The sequence below is a fragment of the Neofelis nebulosa genome, chromosome 8, assembly GCF_028018385.1.
Source record: "Neofelis nebulosa isolate mNeoNeb1 chromosome 8, mNeoNeb1.pri, whole genome shotgun sequence".
In the NCBI taxonomy this organism is placed as follows: Eukaryota; Metazoa; Chordata; class Mammalia; order Carnivora; family Felidae; genus Neofelis; species Neofelis nebulosa.
This window is the reverse complement of record NC_080789.1, coordinates 52,573,106-52,591,815: the sequence shown is the minus strand read 5'-3', so window position 1 is coordinate 52,591,815 and position 18,710 is coordinate 52,573,106. Positions and strand designations below refer to the sequence as shown.

The following is an 18,710-nucleotide window of genomic DNA, read 5'->3' as shown; positions in this document are numbered from 1 at the left end:
AATTTCACTTAGCATAATACCCTCTAGTTCCATCCACATAGTTGCAAATGGCAAGATTTCATTCTTTTTGATTGCCGAGTAATACTCCAGTGTGTGTGTGTGTGTGTGTGTGTGTGTGTGTGTGTGTGTGTGTGTGTACACACACGACATCTTCATCCATCCATCCATTGATGGATGTTTGGGCTCTTTCAATATTTTGGCTATTGTTGATAGTGCTGCTATAAACACTGGGGTGCATGTGCCCCTTGTGAAACAGCATACCTGTATCCCTTGGATAAATACCTAGTAATGCAATTGCTGGGTCTCTCTTTTTTATGTTTTTTATTTATTTTTGAGAGAGAGAGAGAGAGAGAGAGCATGAATGGGGATGGGCAGAGAGAGAGAGAGAGAGAGAGAGAGACAGAATCCAAAGCAGGCTCCAGGCTCTGAGCTGTCAGCAGAGAGCCCGACGCAGGGCTCAAACCCACGAACTGTGAGATCATGACCTGAGTTGAAGTCAGATGCTTAACTGACTGAGCCACCCAGGTGCCCCAGAATAGACTTTATTCTATGATTTGCTGACATACAAAGTCTCATATACAATTAAATCAAACTATTTACATTTACTTGATAAATCACTTCTTTTAAATACAATTGCATGAAATTACTATTGACCCAGTGCTATACTTATACTTCTCCACTAATATAAACTGTACCTTTAGCTTATCTTTTCTCATTAGAAACTGAGGTTGGCAAGTTGGAGTTATGTAGATGGCCTCATAAATTCTTCCAGTCAATATTATAAAAACTCTAAGACCATTCGTAAGTTGTAGCACTTTCTTTTTTATCTTTTAAAAAAATTTTTTTTTAGTTTATTTATTTTCAGAAAGAGAGTGAGCACATGCAGGGGAGGGGCAGAGAGAAGAGACAGAATCCCAAACCAGCTCCACACCATTACCACAGAGCCCGATGTAGGGCTGAAACTCATGAACCACAAGATCACGACCTGAGCTGAGATCAAGAGCTGGAAGCTTAACCAACTGAGCCATCCAGGTACCCCTTTTTCCTTTTTTTTTTATGTGTATTAATTTATTTTGAGAGAGAGAATGAGAGGGAGAGAGAGCATGCAGGGAGAGGGGCAGAGAGAGGGGGAGAGAGGAAACCCAAGCAGGCTCTGCACTGTCAGCACAGAGCCTGATGTGGGGCTCGATCCCACGAACTGAGAGATCACGATCTGAGCCAAAATCAAGAGTCAGATGCATAACAGACTGAGCCACCAGGCACCCCTCTAGCACTTTCTAATGCCTGACCTGACTTTTTGTGCCCCTGAGAAAGTTTCCTACTATATAACCACCATCACTATTACTTGGAGCCATGTGTTACTCCAACTGTAAGATTTGGGCCTTGGGAAAAATCTTTTAAAAATATCTTAGGAGATAATCAACGAGCCTTGGAATATTCTGACAGCCTGATACAAGTGTGTATTGGGCCATCCTGTATCAGTTTGAGCAGATAAATTTATTTTGACAGTGTAATCTGTAGTAAACACCTAGTTTTTCTGGGGGTGAGGGTAAGAAGGTGGAAGGGGGGCTGGAGTCTGAGTAGCTGAGGTCACTCATGTAGGCTCTGCATGTGCCTGTGTCCATCTGCAATACAAATTCTGTACACCAAGGCTCAGTTGAACTTGGTAGTACGATGCACATATTGCTGGGAAAATTAAGTACATCCGTGGTACTCTGATGGGAGAGGACACCTGGAAGCATGCACTAGGTTCTCCTGGATTTTATTTCATGCACCATTTTTTCCTTTGTTGAATTTAATCTGAATCTTCTCCTTATCATCAACAATTTGAATCTTGTGAGTCCTTCTGCTGAATCATCAAGCATGAAGGGCAGTCTTGGAGACCTCCTACACAGCAGGACGATCTTACCCAGCCATAAGGCCATTGGCTGAGACTACTGGTTCTGCCTCCTTTGGGCACTACCAGTTTTGCCCTTTCCCCAAGATAAGAGTCAGAGAGGGCCAGCCCACCTTCATTCTTCCCCTTCAAAGGATTCATAAGGATTCTGATCCTTGTGGCCAGATCCTCTCCAGAGTAAAGATGGGGGAAGAGGAAGAATTCAGTGTTCAAACAGTGTCACATAGAATACAGTAAAGCTAACATTTATTGAGCACTTATTATGTGTTCTTCTAAGTGCTTTATACATATGATTTCACTGAATCCTCAGAGACCTGCTCAGGGTTGCACTGCTAGTATGTGGCAGACCAGATTCAAAGTGAAACCTGTGCTCTTGACTTATACAAAATGACACACAAAGAATGAAACATGCATATGCCGAGAAACTAACTGCACTGTGGGTCAGAAAATAAGATTGTTTCTTTCTATTAGGAGTCAAAACAGTGTCACCATGACGTGGATTTTTGTATTCTCACTGTGAGACACTAAGAAGAAAGACTTTATTTACAAACATGATTCCTGTCATAACAAATGTCACACAACCCTCAAAAATTCCAAATTTCTTAATTCCTGAATTGACCCATTTTGCTCAAGTGGCTCTCATTTCTTACGCATTCTGATGAATTGTCCACCTGCAGAGTTCCTATCAAAAGCCTGACATCAAAGAGGGATTAAAACATGAAAGAGAATCTCAGGTTCAGAAAGCCTGAGAAAAAATGAACTTATCATAAAATAATGTACAAAGATCAGGATTAAAATCACTTAAAAGCAAACTTCTGAGAGGAAGATACTCAAGTATCTGAAAGGAGGGGCACCTGTCTGGCTCAGTTAGGAGCATGCGACTCTTGATCTCAGAGTCATGAGTTCAAGCCCCATGTTGGGTGTGGGGATAATTTAAATAAATATTTTTTTTAAAAAGTACAGACTGAGGTCAAAAAATAAATAAATAGAAAATAAAGTGTCCCCCCAAAGCCATTAGGCAGACAGCGAACTAATTAGTATATACTATTCTAATTAAATTCTTATAGATCAATTCATTATTTTGTGCCCTAATTTTTTTTAAGTTTATTTAATTTGAGAGAAAGAGAGAGAATGCAGGAGGGGCAGAGGGAGAGGCAGAGGAATCCTAAGCAGGCTCTGTACTGTCAGCGCAGAGCCCAGTATGGGCTCGAACCCACAAAACTGCGAGATCATGACCTGAGCCCAAATCAAGAGTTGGTCTCGGGGGCACCTGGGTGGCTCAATTGGTTAAGTGAGTTTGAGATCCACGTTGCGCTCCAGACTGACAGTGTGGAGTCTGCTTGGGATTCCCTCTCTCTCTCTCTCTTTCTCTCTCTCTCTCTCTCTCTCTCTCACTCTCTCTCTCTCAATCTCTCTTTCTCTCCCTCTCTCTCTGCCCCACCCCTACTTGTGCTGTTTCTGTCCCTCTCAAAATAAATAAATAAACTTAAAAAAAAAAAAAGTCAGATGCTAAACTGAGCCACCCAGGTGCCCTTCTCCTGTCTAGTTTAAAAGATAATTGTATAAAGCTGTAATTATAAATCTGTGTTGATGGACACTTAATGTAGAAACTGTAACATGTATGATAATAACAGCACAAAGGAGTGGGGAGGGAACAGACTTATATTTTTGTATACTATTGAAATTGATAATGATCTGAGCTACATTGTTATAAAGTAGGATGTACATTAATTTAAAAACATCCCCAGGGCAAACATTAATTTAAAAACTCCAAAATACATAGTATAAAAGAAGTCACAAGAGAATTCAAATCGGATACTAGCAAATACCTATTTGACACAAAGGAAGGCAGTAATAGGGAGGAAATAGGGGGAAAAAGACATATGAAAACAAATAGCAATAGAACAGATGTAAACCCTGCCTTATCAGTAATTATACTACTGTGAATGGATTAGACACTCCATTCAAAGTCAGGGATTGAAAGGATAGATTTTAAAAACATGATTTGACTAATGATTCACTTGTACTGTAACAAGAGACTCACTTTAGAGTCAAAAACACAAATAGGTTGAAAGTAAAGGGATGGGAAAGATATACTGTGCAAACAGCAAGCAAAAGACAGCTGAAATGGTGATAGTACTCTTAGACAAAATAAGACTCAGTGCAAAAAAAAATTTTACTAGAGGGGAACCTGGCTGTCTTAGTTGTAAAACATGCAACACTGGATCTCAGCGTCGTGAGCTCGAGTCCCATGTTGGGCATGGGGTTTACTTAATAAAAACATATATATATGTTTTATATATATATATATATATATATATATATATATATATATATACACACACACACACACACACACATATATATATATATACATACATATATATGTATATATATATATTTAAAATATATATATTTAAAATATATATATATTTAAAATATATATATATTTTAAATTGTACAAGAGACAATTTATAATGATAACAGTTCAATCCATCAAGAAGTTATGACAATTATAAGCATATATGTACCTAAGAATAGAACCCCAAAATACATGAAGCAAAAACTGAAAGAATTGAAGAGAGAAATAAACTCAACCATAACAGCTGGAAACTTCAATACCCTACCTAAAAATTAGAGCAGAAATTAGTGAAATGGTGAATAGAAAAACAATAAGGAAAATCAACCAAACCAAAAATTGATTCATTGAAAATCAACATAACTGACAATCCTTTAACAAGATTAACCAAGAGAAAAAGAGAGAAGACTCAATCTATACCTATAATCAGGTATAAAAGGAGATAGTATCAACCTTACAGAAATAAAAAGTATAAAGGAATCCTATGAACAACTGAATACCAACAAATTAAAATGCCTGGATAAAATAGACCAATTCCTAGAAAGACAGGAACTACCAAAACTAACTCAAAAGAAGTAGAAAATATGAGTAGACCGTTAACAGCAATATGAATAGAACTATGAGAGATTGAATTAGTAACAAAAAAACTTCCCACAAAGAAAGGTACAGTAATACATGGTCTCATTGATGAATTCTACCAAATGTTTAAAGAATTAACACCAATCCCTCACAAACTCTTCCAAAAAGTAGAAGAGGACCAAACACTTCCTATATTATTCTGATACCAAAACCAGACAAAGACATCATAAGAAAACTACAGACCAATAATATTTCTTGTAAATATAGATGTAAAAGTCCTCAACAAAATGCTTACAAACCAAATCCACAGAAATGTATTAAAAAAGATTAAAAGGCACTGGAGTTGAGAGTTATAGATCTAACAGAAGACCTTAGCACAAGCATTTACCCATTCAGTTATCTCCCTTGTTCAAGAAAATTCTAAATAAAGTATCACTGAGAGAAATGATGATACTTGACTTTCATGATGTCATTTTCCCCCCCTATTTAGAAAATACAGGTTTAAGAGATTATTATTATTAGAATTGCTCTAATCCCTTCATTTACCACCTGGCCTATTCCATATTCAGTAGGAAAGGTAGGGTTTTTGTTTGTTTAATTTACAAAGTTAGTAGTTTCTCTATTTATTTTTTTTCTTTTTTTTTTTTAATTTTTTTTTTAACGTTTATTTATTTTTGGGACAGAGAGACAGAGCATGAACGGGGGAGGGGCAGAGAGAGAGGGAGACACAGAATCCGAAACAGGCTCCAGGCTCTGAGCTGGCAGCACAGAGCCCAACGCGGGGCTTGAACTCACGAACCGCAAGATCGTGACCTGAGCCGAAGTCGGACGCTTAACCGACTGAGCCACCCAGGCGCCCCTAGTTTCTCTATTTAAAAAGTGATGGCAGACAGGAACTTTATTATGATAAGACCTGATTAAAATATGTATTCTCGAGGAAAACAGCCCCAGGAAGAAATAATCAGCAAATCCAGAGGAGACATTCTACAAAAAAAAAAAAAAAAAAAAAAAGGGGCCATCTCTTCAACATGTAAAAACAAGGCGGGGGGGGGGGGGTGATACTGTTAGTCTAAAAAGGGGTCCAGGAGACAGAACAACCCACACATTTGACCAGCACAAAAAGACAAAAAGATGTGACTATTGATGGGAAGTAATAGGAAATAAACAGCACCAGCTAGGAGTATTGTTGTCAAAACACTGCCCCTGGATCTTACCCAGTTTAAAGCAACTATAGTGGATGAAGGACATGCCCAAGGATTCCAGATCCAGACTGTGGAAAATTCTCCAGAAAAAGTGACCTCATTTCTCCAGCAAATAACTGACAGAAAAATGAAAGAGGAAGGAGGAACTGTCATAGATTAAAAGGGATTTAAAAGACAGATAACCAAACACAATTTGGTGGGGACCATTATTTGAATCCTAATTCAAACAAACCCACTGTGGAGAGAGCCAAAGCATAAGAGACTTTTAAAAACTGAGAACAGGGGCGCCTGGGTGGCGCAGTCGGTTAAGCGTCCGACTTCAGCCAGGTCACGATCTCGCAGTCCGTGAGTTCGAGCCCCGCGTCAGGCTCTGGGCTGATGGCTCGGAGCCTGGAGCCTGTTTCCGATTCTGTGTCTCCCTCTCTCTCTGCCCCTCCCCCGTTCATGCTCTGTCTCTCTCTGTCCCAAAAATAAATAAAAAACGTTGAAAAAAAAAATTAAAAAAAAAAAAAACTGAGAACAAACTGAGGGTTGATGGGGGGTGGGAGGGAGGGGAGAGTGGGTGATGGGTATTGAAGAGGGGATCTTTTGGGATGAGCACTGGGGGTTGTATGGAAACCAATTTGACAATAAATTTCATATATTTAAAAAAAAAACCCACTATAAAGAGACATTTTTTAAGGGGTACCTGGCTGGCTCAGTCAGTTGATCTTGGGGTTGTAAATTCAAACCCCATGTTGGGTGTAAACATTACTTAAAAATAAAATCTTAAAAAAAAAAAAAGACATAAACCAGAGGAAAAGTCAAAAGGGAAAATCTGAAGGTAGACACCACGTACTGGACCACAATTTGGAGATCATTTTATTTCATGGAACATTAAGTAGTGGAAGTAAGTCCCCAAAAGAGCTAAATTGTGAGATATCTTTCAACTTCCATGGTCCTTTGATGACCTAACTTCCTCTCTGACAGCAAGCTCTAACTCTCCCGTCTCTGTCTCCAAAAACTGGAGGAAAGCAAGTAATAAATTAATTCACTCAAATTTCAATTTAATGAATTACTTGTTCCACGAGGATTTCAGAGCAAATCTGAAGGAGGGCCAGTGGTAGGATTAAAGGTACTGATGAGATAGCCTATCAATGTATGGAGATATCTTGAATGGATTTCCCTCAAATTAAACCACATTAGCAATTACCTATGTCAGGCTGTACACAAACTTATTCCTTAGTAGAAGCTATTTTTACATTTAACATTTGGCAAATTCTTCCACTGACATAATTAAAAAACTGCAGCCTCCACCAGGTGGGTTGTTTTTTTTTTTTTTTTTTTCCATTATACTCTACCTGGGCTTTAGTGTATCAATCCCTAAGGACATCTAAGTAGATGAGTTTTTTGGGGGATCTATGAATATTGTTGGCAAGAATGATCCACCCACATATGCCAAAAAGAATAACCAGTTTGGAGAATTGGGCACAGCCCCATAATACTGGAGACTCCCTAGACTATTTCAGTGTTAGGCCTGAAAAATCATTGTCTCTGGGACAAGAGCCACAGCTAAGACTAAAAGGAAAAAAGCTTTCAAGGCTTGACCCTGTGAAGAGGATACGACATCCGTCTGCGTCTTTGCAACCAGACCTGTCCTTGAACGGCATCAGAAACAGCAATGACACCAGTGTGAGCTTTGAAGGACAACAATCTTGAATACAGAGGGGTGGTATGAGGAATGAAAAAGGTGTTTTATTTATAACTTCATCCTCTCCTTCCTGACAGCCAATGCCCAGGAGCCAGGTAATCTGCAAACTGAGGTGACCATGTTGTCTCTATTGCAAAACCTAAAAACTTCAAAAGCAATTTGGAATTTGGATGTAAGTGATGAATCACTGAATTCTCCTGAAACCAATATAGCACTGTATGTTAACTACAATTTTTAAAAATTAAAGTAAGAAAGAAAGAAGGAAAGAAAGAAAGAAGGAAAAGGAAGGAATTTGGAAAGCAGGAATTTGTAGAAAGTCAGTTGTTACTGTGTACATAATGGTTCAAGAATGCTGGCTGTAAGGTCAAAAGACCTGAATTTACATTCCAGCTCCAATGTTTTCTGAATATGACCTTGTGCAAATATTTCCCCTTTGGGTCGCCTGGGTGACTCAGTCGGTTAAGTGTCCGACTTTGGCTCAGGTCATGATCTCGCGGTCTGTGAGTTCAAGCCCCGCGTCGGGCTGACAGCTCAGAGCCTGGAGCCTGTTTCAGATTCTGTGTCTCCCTCCTTCTCTGACCCTCCCCTGTTCATGTTGTCTCTCTGTCTCAAAAATAAATAAACGTTAAAAAAAATTAAAAAAAAAAATATATATATATACTTCCCCTTTGTCTGCCTCCATTTTATCATCCAGGGGGGGAAAAAAGACAATATCATCTTCCTCATAGAGTTAATAAGATTAAATAAGATTTAAAGTGTTTGACACAAGGCTAACACATTAGTGCATAGCCAATAGATATCTATTACAGTTAATGACCTTTGATTCTTCCTAAGAACCTCAGTAATGCAATACTGGCTAGATTCATGGCCTACTCAGCATGGTATTTGTCTCTGATGATGGCAGCAAGGGGCATTTGGGAAGAGAAGAGAATGCTCTTTTGTGTTACCTCAAATGAATAAGGCTTTATGTGAAAATATCTCTAACTTCTTTGACCACCTCTAAGAATAATACATCACTCATGAATGTATCTACATCATTTGGGGCCATATTTATATGTGCAACTGATTACTGATTTCTCTTACTTTTATTAAAATACTACTTTTAAAATCCTAAGGGAGATCCCTTATTTTTTGGTTTTCAATTGAAGTAAAGTTGATAGTACTTCTTTCTTGTTTCTGAAAATTTTGTGAACAATTCTATATTTATCTTATCCCTTAGTCTTGTTTTCATAGTCTCGATTCAGATTTCTTCTTTCAGCTTTAATTTCAGAGAATAAACGCACCCTAAGCTTTTGGCAGTTGAGCATCTAGTTTCTAATTTATCCAGTTCAATTCATCATGGATACTTCTGAGTTCCTACTGCAAAGTGCAGAACTCAAAGATGCAAAATGTAAGATGGACTTTCTCTTTTCAAAAAGCTTAGAGTCTTCTGGATATTCAATGAGAACTTATTATTATTTTTTTAATGACCTGCTATGACCGAGACAGGTATAGCTTAGAGAATCAAAGCTTAGCGAATCAAAGCATGGATGCCGCAGGCTGACTCCTACAGTGCAAATTCTGGTTCTGCCACTTAGAGGATGACCTTGGGCAAGTTGCCTAAGTTCTCTGTACTTCAGGTTCTTTATCGGTAAAGCTAGATACAATATTATCTGGGGTTGTTGTAAAGATAAAGAAGTTCCAGGGTAGGTACTTAGAACAGAGGCTGAGTGGCATATAGTAAGCACTCAATAAAATGCCAGCAATTTGAGGTAGACATTAGAGCTGTTCAAATACTCCTTTTCTCTCTTTCAGACACGTGGAATGCATATATGGTAGGATCACGTTTTCCTACCCCCTTTTAAGATAGGCATAGGCTATGTGCCTGACTCTAGCTAATAAAATGTGAGAAATTACATGTGTCACTTCTGGGTAGAAGCTTAAAAATAAGTACATAATTTTCCAAGTTAATTTCCCTCTGCCTGGTGATTAAGCAAGCATATGGCTGAGATGGAGTCCCTGATACTAAGATGGGTGACTAAGTGTCACATATCTTGTGACTGAAACGAAGCTAATCCACAGTGGACAAGTAACTTGGATGAGATGGACTTTATGTTGTGTTAAAGCACTAAGACCTTGGGGTTGTTTGTTAGTGCAGTTAACCTAGGCTATCCCGACCAAGACACTATCATTCTAGGCACTGGGGGGTACATCAGTGAATCAAACTGACAAAATGCACACCCTCATGAAGTTTCTCAGGACTTGAATGCAGGGGTGCCTGCCTGGCTCATTCAGTAGAACACGCAGATCTTGGTCTCAGGGTCATGAGTTCAAGCCCCACGTTTGGCATAGACCTTATATTAAAACAAACAAACCAAGAACAAGACTCGAATGCAAAATCCAAACTATTTTGTGCAAACTATTAAGAAACCAAAGGTGGCCCTCAGTTGGTTAAGTGTCCAACTCTTGATTTTGGTTCAGGTCATGATCTCACAGTTCATAAATTCGAGCCCCATGTTGGGCTCTGCTGCTTGGGATTCTCTCTCCCTCTCTCTCTCTGCCCCTCCCCTGCTCGTGCTCTCTCTCTTTCTCTCAAAATAAATAAACTTAAAAAAAAAAAAAAAGGATGGATTAGAGTTTACCACCTCTTTCTTCCTTCCACAGTGAGACTTTTGAAAGGCTGCAAATGAATCAAAAAAAAAAAAAAAAAAAAGCTAGAGAAGAAAAGAAGCATCCATAATATAGTCTCATCTTCCATAACTCTTACTACCAAAGTGCACGACTCAGGTAAACAACACAGAGATCATCTCATACAAGCACAAAGGAACCATGAAAAAAGCTGAACCTGAGCATCAGGAGACCCTCTGAGACTTTGCCCTGGCTGTTCCGCTAACTGCTTATGTGTGATGAGTTGTCAAGTCTCCAGGGTCCCTCAACACTTGGAATAAGGAAATAGGATCTTTCCCTCTGAGAGGTAAACTGTATGATGTATCTGAGCATCCATTTACTCTTCCAGTTCTTCCCATTGACAGATAGTTTTTAACCATCTTCTATGTGTCAGGCAACATAATGCACAGTGACCCAGGGATGAACAAGAAAGACAAGGTCTCATGGAGCTTGCATTTACTATGGGGGATGGACAATAATAAGTCATCAAACAGATTAATCTTATAATGCCAGTAATGTTAAGTGCTTTGAAACAAACAGATGTGGTAAGTGTGATGGGGAGTGGTACTCTAGATTGAGGGGTCATCGGAGGCATCCCTGTGGAGGTGAAACTGAATTTGGAAACATGACTGGCAAGAAGGAACTAACTCTCCGAAGATCTGGAGGAAGTGTTCCAGATAGGATGGCACGTGCAAAGTCCCTGAGGAAAGAAGGAAGAGCAAAAAGAGCTCAGGGAAGAGTTGGAGATGAGTCAGAGATAGAGGGGTCATATTATGGAGGCTTTTATAGGCAATACAAAGAAGAAGAGTGATATAACTTAATTCACACTTCATGTTTAAAAAGATCATCCCAACTGCTAGATGAAGAGGAATGAGTTTGGAGGTAATTTCAATAGTTGAGGTAAGGGACTGCACAAGTGGCATAAGTAAAAAAGGTAAGAAAGGTCCTGGCCAGATATATTTTGGAAGAGAAGTGACAAGGATCAGAACATACTATCCCAAAATATGGCACCTTGGTATACTGAATATTTTGAGCTGAAGGAATTTGAGAAAACAGCAGATGCAGGAAACTCTCTCTGATCTTTTTCCACCCTGCTCCCTTGAAGCAGGTCATTAAGACCCTCACGGGAGAGGTGCCCTCCCTATACCCAGAGAAGGACACTGAGAGAAAGAAATCCAAACAAACAGACCTTGCTAGTTTTCCCTAGGTTATTATCCTTAGTCATACCCCCTTTTTTGTGCTATCCCATTTTTTTTCTTTATCCTAATATTAAACACACACAGATTGACCTGTCTCTTCAGGTCTTTGTTACCTTTATAGAGGCTCCCATATCATGTAAAATTTATATGAAATAAATGTGTAGGCATTTCTCCTGTTAATCTGTCTTTGTCAGTTTAATTTTCAGACTCAGCCAGGGACCCTGATTGGGTCAAGGGAAACTTTTTCCTCCTCTACACAAATCAAGAGGGTATAGTGATTGTTGGATGTAGGGAGTGAAAGAATTAAGGCTGGTAGATGATGTTATTTCCTAAAATAAGGAAAGCCAAGGAAGGAACAAATTTAGGGGTAGAGATCAGGAATTCTGTTTTTGAATACGTTAAACTCGACATACCTACTAGACAGATTTTCAAGAAGAATAAACAAGACAGTATATTTAAACACCTAATACAGGGGCGCCTGGGTGGCCCAGTCAGTTAAGCATCCAACTTTGGCTCAGGTCATGATTTCACGATTCGTGAGTTTGAGCCCCACGTTAGGTTCTGAGCCTAACAGCTCAGAGCCTGGAGCCTGCTTCAGATTCTGTGTCTCCCTCTCTCTCTGCCCCTCCCCCACTCACACTCTATCTCTCTCTCTAAATAATAAACAAAATTTTAAACACTTAATATATAATCAATGCTCAAAGAATTATTTTCTTTCCAAACTTATTAAATCTTCTAAAGTCAAGTGCCCTAATATGAAAAGAGAAGATAATATCTATCTTACAGACTCATAGTGAACCTAACAGACTTAATATATGTGAATAAAGATTATCAATAATAACACGTATGTGGCTGTTACCTGTGCCAAGTACTGTTTTAAGTGAGTTACATTTATTTAATTTAATCCTCTCAAAAACAATCTAAGGTATCACCTCACGCCCGTCAGAGTGGCCAAAACAAATCAGGAGACTATAGATGCTGGAGAGGATGTGGAGAAACGGGAACCCTCTTGCACTGTTGGTGGGAATGCAAACTGGTGCAGCCGCTCTGGAAAACAGTGTGGAGGTTCCTCAAAAAATTAAAAATAGACCTACCCTATGACCCAGCAGTAGCACTGCTAGGAATTTACCCAAGGGATACAGGAGTGCTGGTGCATAGGGCCACTTGTACCCCAATGTTTATAGCAGCACTCTCAACAATAGCTAAATTGTGGAAAGAGCCTAAATGTCCATCAACTGACGAATGGATAAAGAAATTGTGGTTTATATACACAATGGAGTACTACATGGCAATGAGAAAGAATGAAATATGGCCCTTTGTAGCAACATGGATGGAACTGGAGAGTGTGATGCTAAGTGAAATAAGCCATACAGAGAAAGACAGATACCATATGTTTTCACTCTTATGTGGATCCTGAGAAACTTAACAGAAGACCATGGGGGAGGGGAAGGAAAACAAAAGTTAGAGAGGGAGAGAGCCAAAGCATAAGAGACTCTTAAAAACTGAGAACAAACTGAGGGTTGATGGGGGGTGGGAGGGAGGGGAGGGTGGGTGATGGGTATTGAGGAGGGCACCTTTTGGGATGAGCACTGGGTGTTGTATGGAAACCAGTTTGACAATAAATTTCATATATTAAAAAAAAACAATCTAAGGAAGGCACAGAATAGATGTTAAATAACTGGACCATATCTATACAGGTAGACAGCAAAACCTGAATAAAAATAAAAATGTATTATTAGGGGCATCTGGGTGGCTCACTCGGTTAAGCATCCAACTTTTTTTTTTAATGTTTATTTATTTTTGAGAGACAGAGAGAAAGAAAGGCAGACAGAGAGAGGGAGACATAGAATGTGAAACAGGCTCCAGGCTCTGAGCTATCAGCACAGGGTCTGATGCGGGGCTCGAACTCATGAACTGCAAGATCATGACCTGAAGTCAGATGCTTAACCAACTGAGCCACCTAGACGCCCAAGCATCCAACTCTTGATTTTGGCTCAGGACATATCTCACGGTTCTTGGGATTGAGCCCCGCATCAGCCTCTGTGCAGACAACACCAAAGCCTGCTTGGGGTTCTCTCTCTGTCTCTCTCTCTCTCTCTCAATAAATAAACATTTAAAAATGTATATATTATGAAATGCCCAATGTATATTGCAGATCATCAAATCAGAAACAGAAGAAACAGATTATGTTGAATATTTAACAAATATGTATTGACCATCTGGTCTATCTAGGAGCCAGAAAGAAATACAGCAATGAAGAAAACAGACCAAAAGGCCTGCCCTCATCAGCTCAGAGGAGGAAAAACAGCTCAGAGAAAGAATGACTGGGGCTTAGCCTAGAAGATGTGTTGGCTCTGAACATACTAGTGGGGAAAGCAGGGATTAGTTGGCAAACTACTGCGGCCCCTGCAGCACAGCCTGTGACCTGTTTCTTTTCAAGCTAAGAATGTTACATTTTTTTAAAGTAAACTCTATGCCCAACGTGAGGCTCAAACTCACTACCACAAGATCAAGAGTCGCATGCTCTACTCACTGGAACCAGCCAGGCACCCCTGTTTTTACATGTTTTAAAAGGAGAGAGAGAAGGAGGAGAGGAAGAGAATTATAAATATGATGATCTGAACAACGTTGAAGGAGGAGAAAATGTTCAAGACAAGCAAACAGGCCAGGCTGTAAAAGGTGCATTTGTGGCCCGTTGAGGCAGCCACACGGAGCCTGGGACGACTGGAGAGCCAATATTCACTGGGAAGGGTGGTGAAAAGACAAAGACAGGCAAGAGACTACAGGCAAGGCTGCTGGAGTTGACGGATTTTTTTTTCTCTGTAGGTGATGGGATGGCCTTGAAGGAGAGTGAATTCATAGGAAATTCACTTCTGGAAAGTTGCTTCTCACACTTGAAAAATATGTGCTTAATCTTGGAAGAGCCTGAAGAAGTGTTTTGATGCCCACAACAAGAGCAGAATTCTAGAGTATTCTTCCAAAAGCAACTTTTGAAACAGTGGGGGAGGGGCAGAGAGCGAGGGAGACAGAATCTGAAACAGGCTCCGGGCTCTTAGCTGTCAGCACAGGGCCCGACGCGGGGCTCGAACTCACGAGCCTTGAGATCATGACCTGGGCCGAAGTCAGATGCTTAACTGACTGAGCTACCCAGGCGCCCCCCAAAAGGAACTTTTAAAGAAAACGTCAGCCTTTTTATTATAAAAGCTCCCCCCAAGCAACCTTAGAAACTCTCTTTTAGGACATGGACCATATCAAACACTTGAGATCTCCGGGTGGATTTTAAGCACATCTTTGCTGGAAGGGAAATCTCATTTGTATCCAATCCAAGTTCTGGTGTAACTTTTTGCTGCTGTTACCTTCAAAATTTTTTAATGTCTATTTATCTATTTCTGAGAGAGAGAGAGAGAAAGAGAGGCCATGGGGGGAGGAGCAGAGAGAGACAGAGAATCCCAAGCAGGCTCCATGCTATCAGCTTAGAGCCTGATGCAGGGCTCAAACTCACGGACCGTGAGATCATGATCCGAGCTGAAATCAAGCACAACTGAATGAGCTACTCATGTGCCCCTCCATTTTTTTTCTTTAGGAGAGAAAATGGAATTTTATTTGCAATTTTTTTTCTGAGGTGTAACTGTAACATGAGACATGAACTAAATAAGGAATCTGACTGAACATGGGAAGAAGGCTGGGGCCCAGAGGCATAAAGGACTGGTTTGCTTGGGAGTTTACTGCTGTGACAGCTAGAACAAAGGCAGAATGGAAACCTGAGCCAATTGAAAGTTAAATAACAAGAAGACAAACTTTTACAGTAAAATGAGAAAACCTTTGAGAATGGAAAAGGATGTCTAAATAGTTGGCCCTAGAGGACAGCACCCTAGTAAAAAAAAAAAAAAAAAAAGGAGATTAAACAGTTTATCTTTCAAGGTAGGAGAAACCAGTTCTAAGAAACAAAGGTGCCTGGCACCGAAATCATGTGATTTAAGGAACTACTGACTTAGCACGGATAGGAGATGACTATATGAGATATAACACAGAAATCAGGAAAATTCTCTATATTATGGTATTAAGTTCGGACTTAATGTTCATAGAGGGACAATTAGCTACATCTGTGGCCAGTAATTGGTGCTAGAGAAAGCAACTCTGTGACTGACACCCATTTTCATACACCCTGTGAAGCTGTGCAAGCCACTGAACTATAATAACCCTAGAATTATAAAACCTCAGAAAAAGGGATCGTTAAGGCATTTGTACTTGGCATGATTATATTTCTCACTGAAACAATACTTTTAAAAAATGATTACCCATTTTTAAAAAATATTAAGAGGAAAACAATTCTGTATTCATTTGCTGTTGTAACATATTACCATAAACTCTGTGGCATTAAACACCACAGATTTATTCTCTCATAGTTCTAGGGGTCAGAGGTCCAAAATGGGTCTCACTGGGCTAAACTCAAGGTGTTGGGAGGACGGCATTCCTTCTGGAGGCTCTAGGAGAAAACCTGTTTCCAGGCCCTTTCCAGCTTCTAGAGGCTGTCCACATTCCTTGTCTCCTGGCTCCTTCCTCCTTCAGAACCACTAGTCTCTTTGCTGCAGTGCTCTGCCTGCCTCTTTCTGCCCCCCTTTTCCACTTTGAAGGATTTGTGATTACATTGGGCCCACTCAGATAATCCAAAATAACCTCCCTATTTTATTTATTTGTTTGTGTAGGCTTCTTTTTTTTGCTTTTTATTGAACAGGTTTGGGGGTTTTTTTAATATCCTTATTTATTTGTTTATTTATAGAGAGAAAGAACAAGTTGGGGAGGGGCAGAGAGAGGGGGCGCCAGAGGATCCGAAGCGGGCCCTGCACTGACAGCAGAGAGCCCGATGCGGGGCTTGAACTCCCAAGCTGTGAGATTATGACCGGAGCTGACGCCAGATGCTCAACTGAGCCACCCAGATGCCCCAATGTCCTTATTTGAAAGTCATCTGATAGCAAGCAACCTTAATTGCATCTGCAACTTTTAACTGCTCTTTGCCATGTAATGTAACATATTCACAGGTTCCAGCAATGTTCTGCCTACCACAACTTTAACCGTAGTTAAACTATATCGTGAAAGATGGACCTTCAATCTGTCAGCAGTGCTAAAATCATAGATCTGTTCAGCACCTTTATAGACATTACACATTCTTCTATAAGCCTGAAAGGTAAATTATGTACATAAAGCATGACCAAATAAATTGGTATGCCTTTTCGTAGGATTCTTGGCTTGGAGGCCTAGGGAACTTTATTGCACTTTTCAGATTCTAACAGCTCAAAAAGAAAGATTTATAGCAACTATTGAAATATATATACTGTATTTCTTGTTGGGGAGAGTCACAGTATCCTAAAATCATTACATTTTGTCAAAACAATAAATGTTTACACTGCAGACAGTATTCAAAGCTGAGCATTTAATGTTTTAAAGACATTTGGTAAAGGAAATTAATTTTTTAAATTTTAGTTCAAGAGAATGAAAATAGTGGTAGTAAGGAAGAAGGCAGTTTTGCTTCAAACTTTTACTCAAAAAAAAAAAAAAACAAATAAATTTGCACAGTGATATTAGCCCACAGGGCTATTTTAAAAAGAAAAAAAAGAAAGCTTTTTTTTTTTTTCTCAATTAATTTTATCCTTTTTTTTACAGATGTGTTCCAAACAAACTAGGATTGTCTTTGCAAAACAGCCCCATTAAGAGTTCACCAACTTCTCCCTTGGGTGATGCAGAGACTCAGACAAGGGCGGGGGGGGGGGGGGGGGGATGGGGGGGAAACTAGGCTAGACACTTGTCCCCAGTGGAAAAAAGAACACACCTGGAGAGCAGCTGAGCTAAAGGGAGCCAAGGGGGGAAAAACAGTAATTGGAGAGGAGACTGCTTACAATCTTTTGTTGATTTATAAGGTATATCTATTCCTGGAGGGAAGGGATACAGTAGCAGAACACTAAAACTGGGACAAGGGGTGGCTGTGCCAGATTGTGTCTTCTGCGAGAAGTTTTCCCAGCATGGCCTGGGCCCAGCTTGGATCAAGTGACCTGTGTGAGATTGCCGGGCATCCTGTGCACATCTCATTCATTCATTCATTCATTCATCCATTCACTTACTCATACTGAGCACCTAACACGCTCTAAGCACTGCTGATAAAAAAAATAAATAAAAAACAAGGCATAAAGTACTTAGCACACTGCATTTATTTGCATTGGTTTTGGCTTTTTATCTCTCCCACAACAGTTTCTAGGAAGGGGCCCTATTTCCTTTGTGCATCCCTCAGTGTCTAGAACAAGTGCCTGGCACAGGCTAGATGCTTAATGAAAAAAAAAATGACTTTAAAGCGTAGTTTTGATAGGGGGCTATGTTCTCAAACCTGTATCCCTATTTGGGGGTACAAGGGCTGACCGGTACACACGATGAGAATGGGCAGGGCATTTTTATTCGGCGTCCATACAGCAATCCACCGTTTTCCTGTGTGTCTGCTAGTCCCAAAGTAAGTTAAAGAAAAGTACGGGAGTCCTGAGGGGGATAGGGAAGGTCGGCCTTCCCCTCCCTCTTCCCGCGTGCGGCAGGCCTGGAACCTGGGGGGGAGGTACCCAAGAAGGGATTCCCGCAAGCCCGCCTGCCCGCCCGCGCTCCTTACCAGGTCAATGGCCACGACGTCCCGCAGCGCCACTGCACGCCGTATGGACTTGGGCGGGTTCTCGGTCAGGTAGATGAGCCGATCGCTGAGGACCACGTACTTGAAGGTGTGCTTCTCCGAGTCGGACACCACGATGCACGGCTCGTAGGCGCGGATGGCGTCGTAGACCTCGGGCGGCAGCCGCCTCCGCAGGAACGCGTCCAGGCGGCTATTCGTGTGCGCAGGGAAGCCGGCTCTTGCGGAGCCGGCCATGTGCGGCGGCCGCGGCCCGGCCGAAAGCGGGGGGTTGGCGGACGCCTGTGCAGGGCCCCGCCTCCGCGCCGCCTGCGGTGGAACCCGCGCGCGCCACAAAGCCGCCCGCCCTACTGCGGCCACCTCCCCCGGGCGCAGTGCGCGGGGCCCCCAACTTCGGGGCGCGACCCCGGGGCCTGGCTCCCGGGAGCACCCTCCCCGGCCCCGGCCCCGCCTCCCGCCCATCCTCGTGCCAACCTC

General features: G+C 41.0%; 1 protein-coding gene and 1 long non-coding RNA gene across 9 annotated transcripts in view; one reads left to right on the top strand and one right to left on the bottom strand.

Annotated features, from left to right (window-relative positions):
- Positions 1-14,021, top strand: part of LOC131519285 (uncharacterized) — a 113,378-nt gene extending 99,357 nt beyond the window's left edge. Inside the window, exons 6-7 of one of the 2 annotated variants that reach the window (XR_009265576.1) lie at positions 10,371-10,680; positions 13,805-14,021. This is a non-coding gene — a long non-coding RNA (uncharacterized LOC131519285). Of the gene's footprint in view, positions 1-10,370; positions 11,753-13,804 lie in introns of those variants that run through there. The other variant, XR_009265575.1, reaches the window with a different exon arrangement.
- The window catches only part of C8H12orf56 (chromosome 8 C12orf56 homolog), a 115,658-nt gene extending 96,948 nt beyond the window's left edge, over positions 1-18,710 (bottom strand). For 6 of the 7 annotated variants that reach the window (XM_058742147.1, XM_058742146.1, XM_058742141.1 and 3 more), the window contains exon 1: positions 18,219-18,583. In XM_058742147.1, the coding sequence (XP_058598130.1) occupies positions 18,219-18,470 (252 nt within the window). In that variant the 5' untranslated portion in view covers positions 18,471-18,583. Of the gene's footprint in view, positions 1-18,218 lie in introns of all 7 variants that reach the window. The other variant, XM_058742140.1, reaches the window with a different exon arrangement.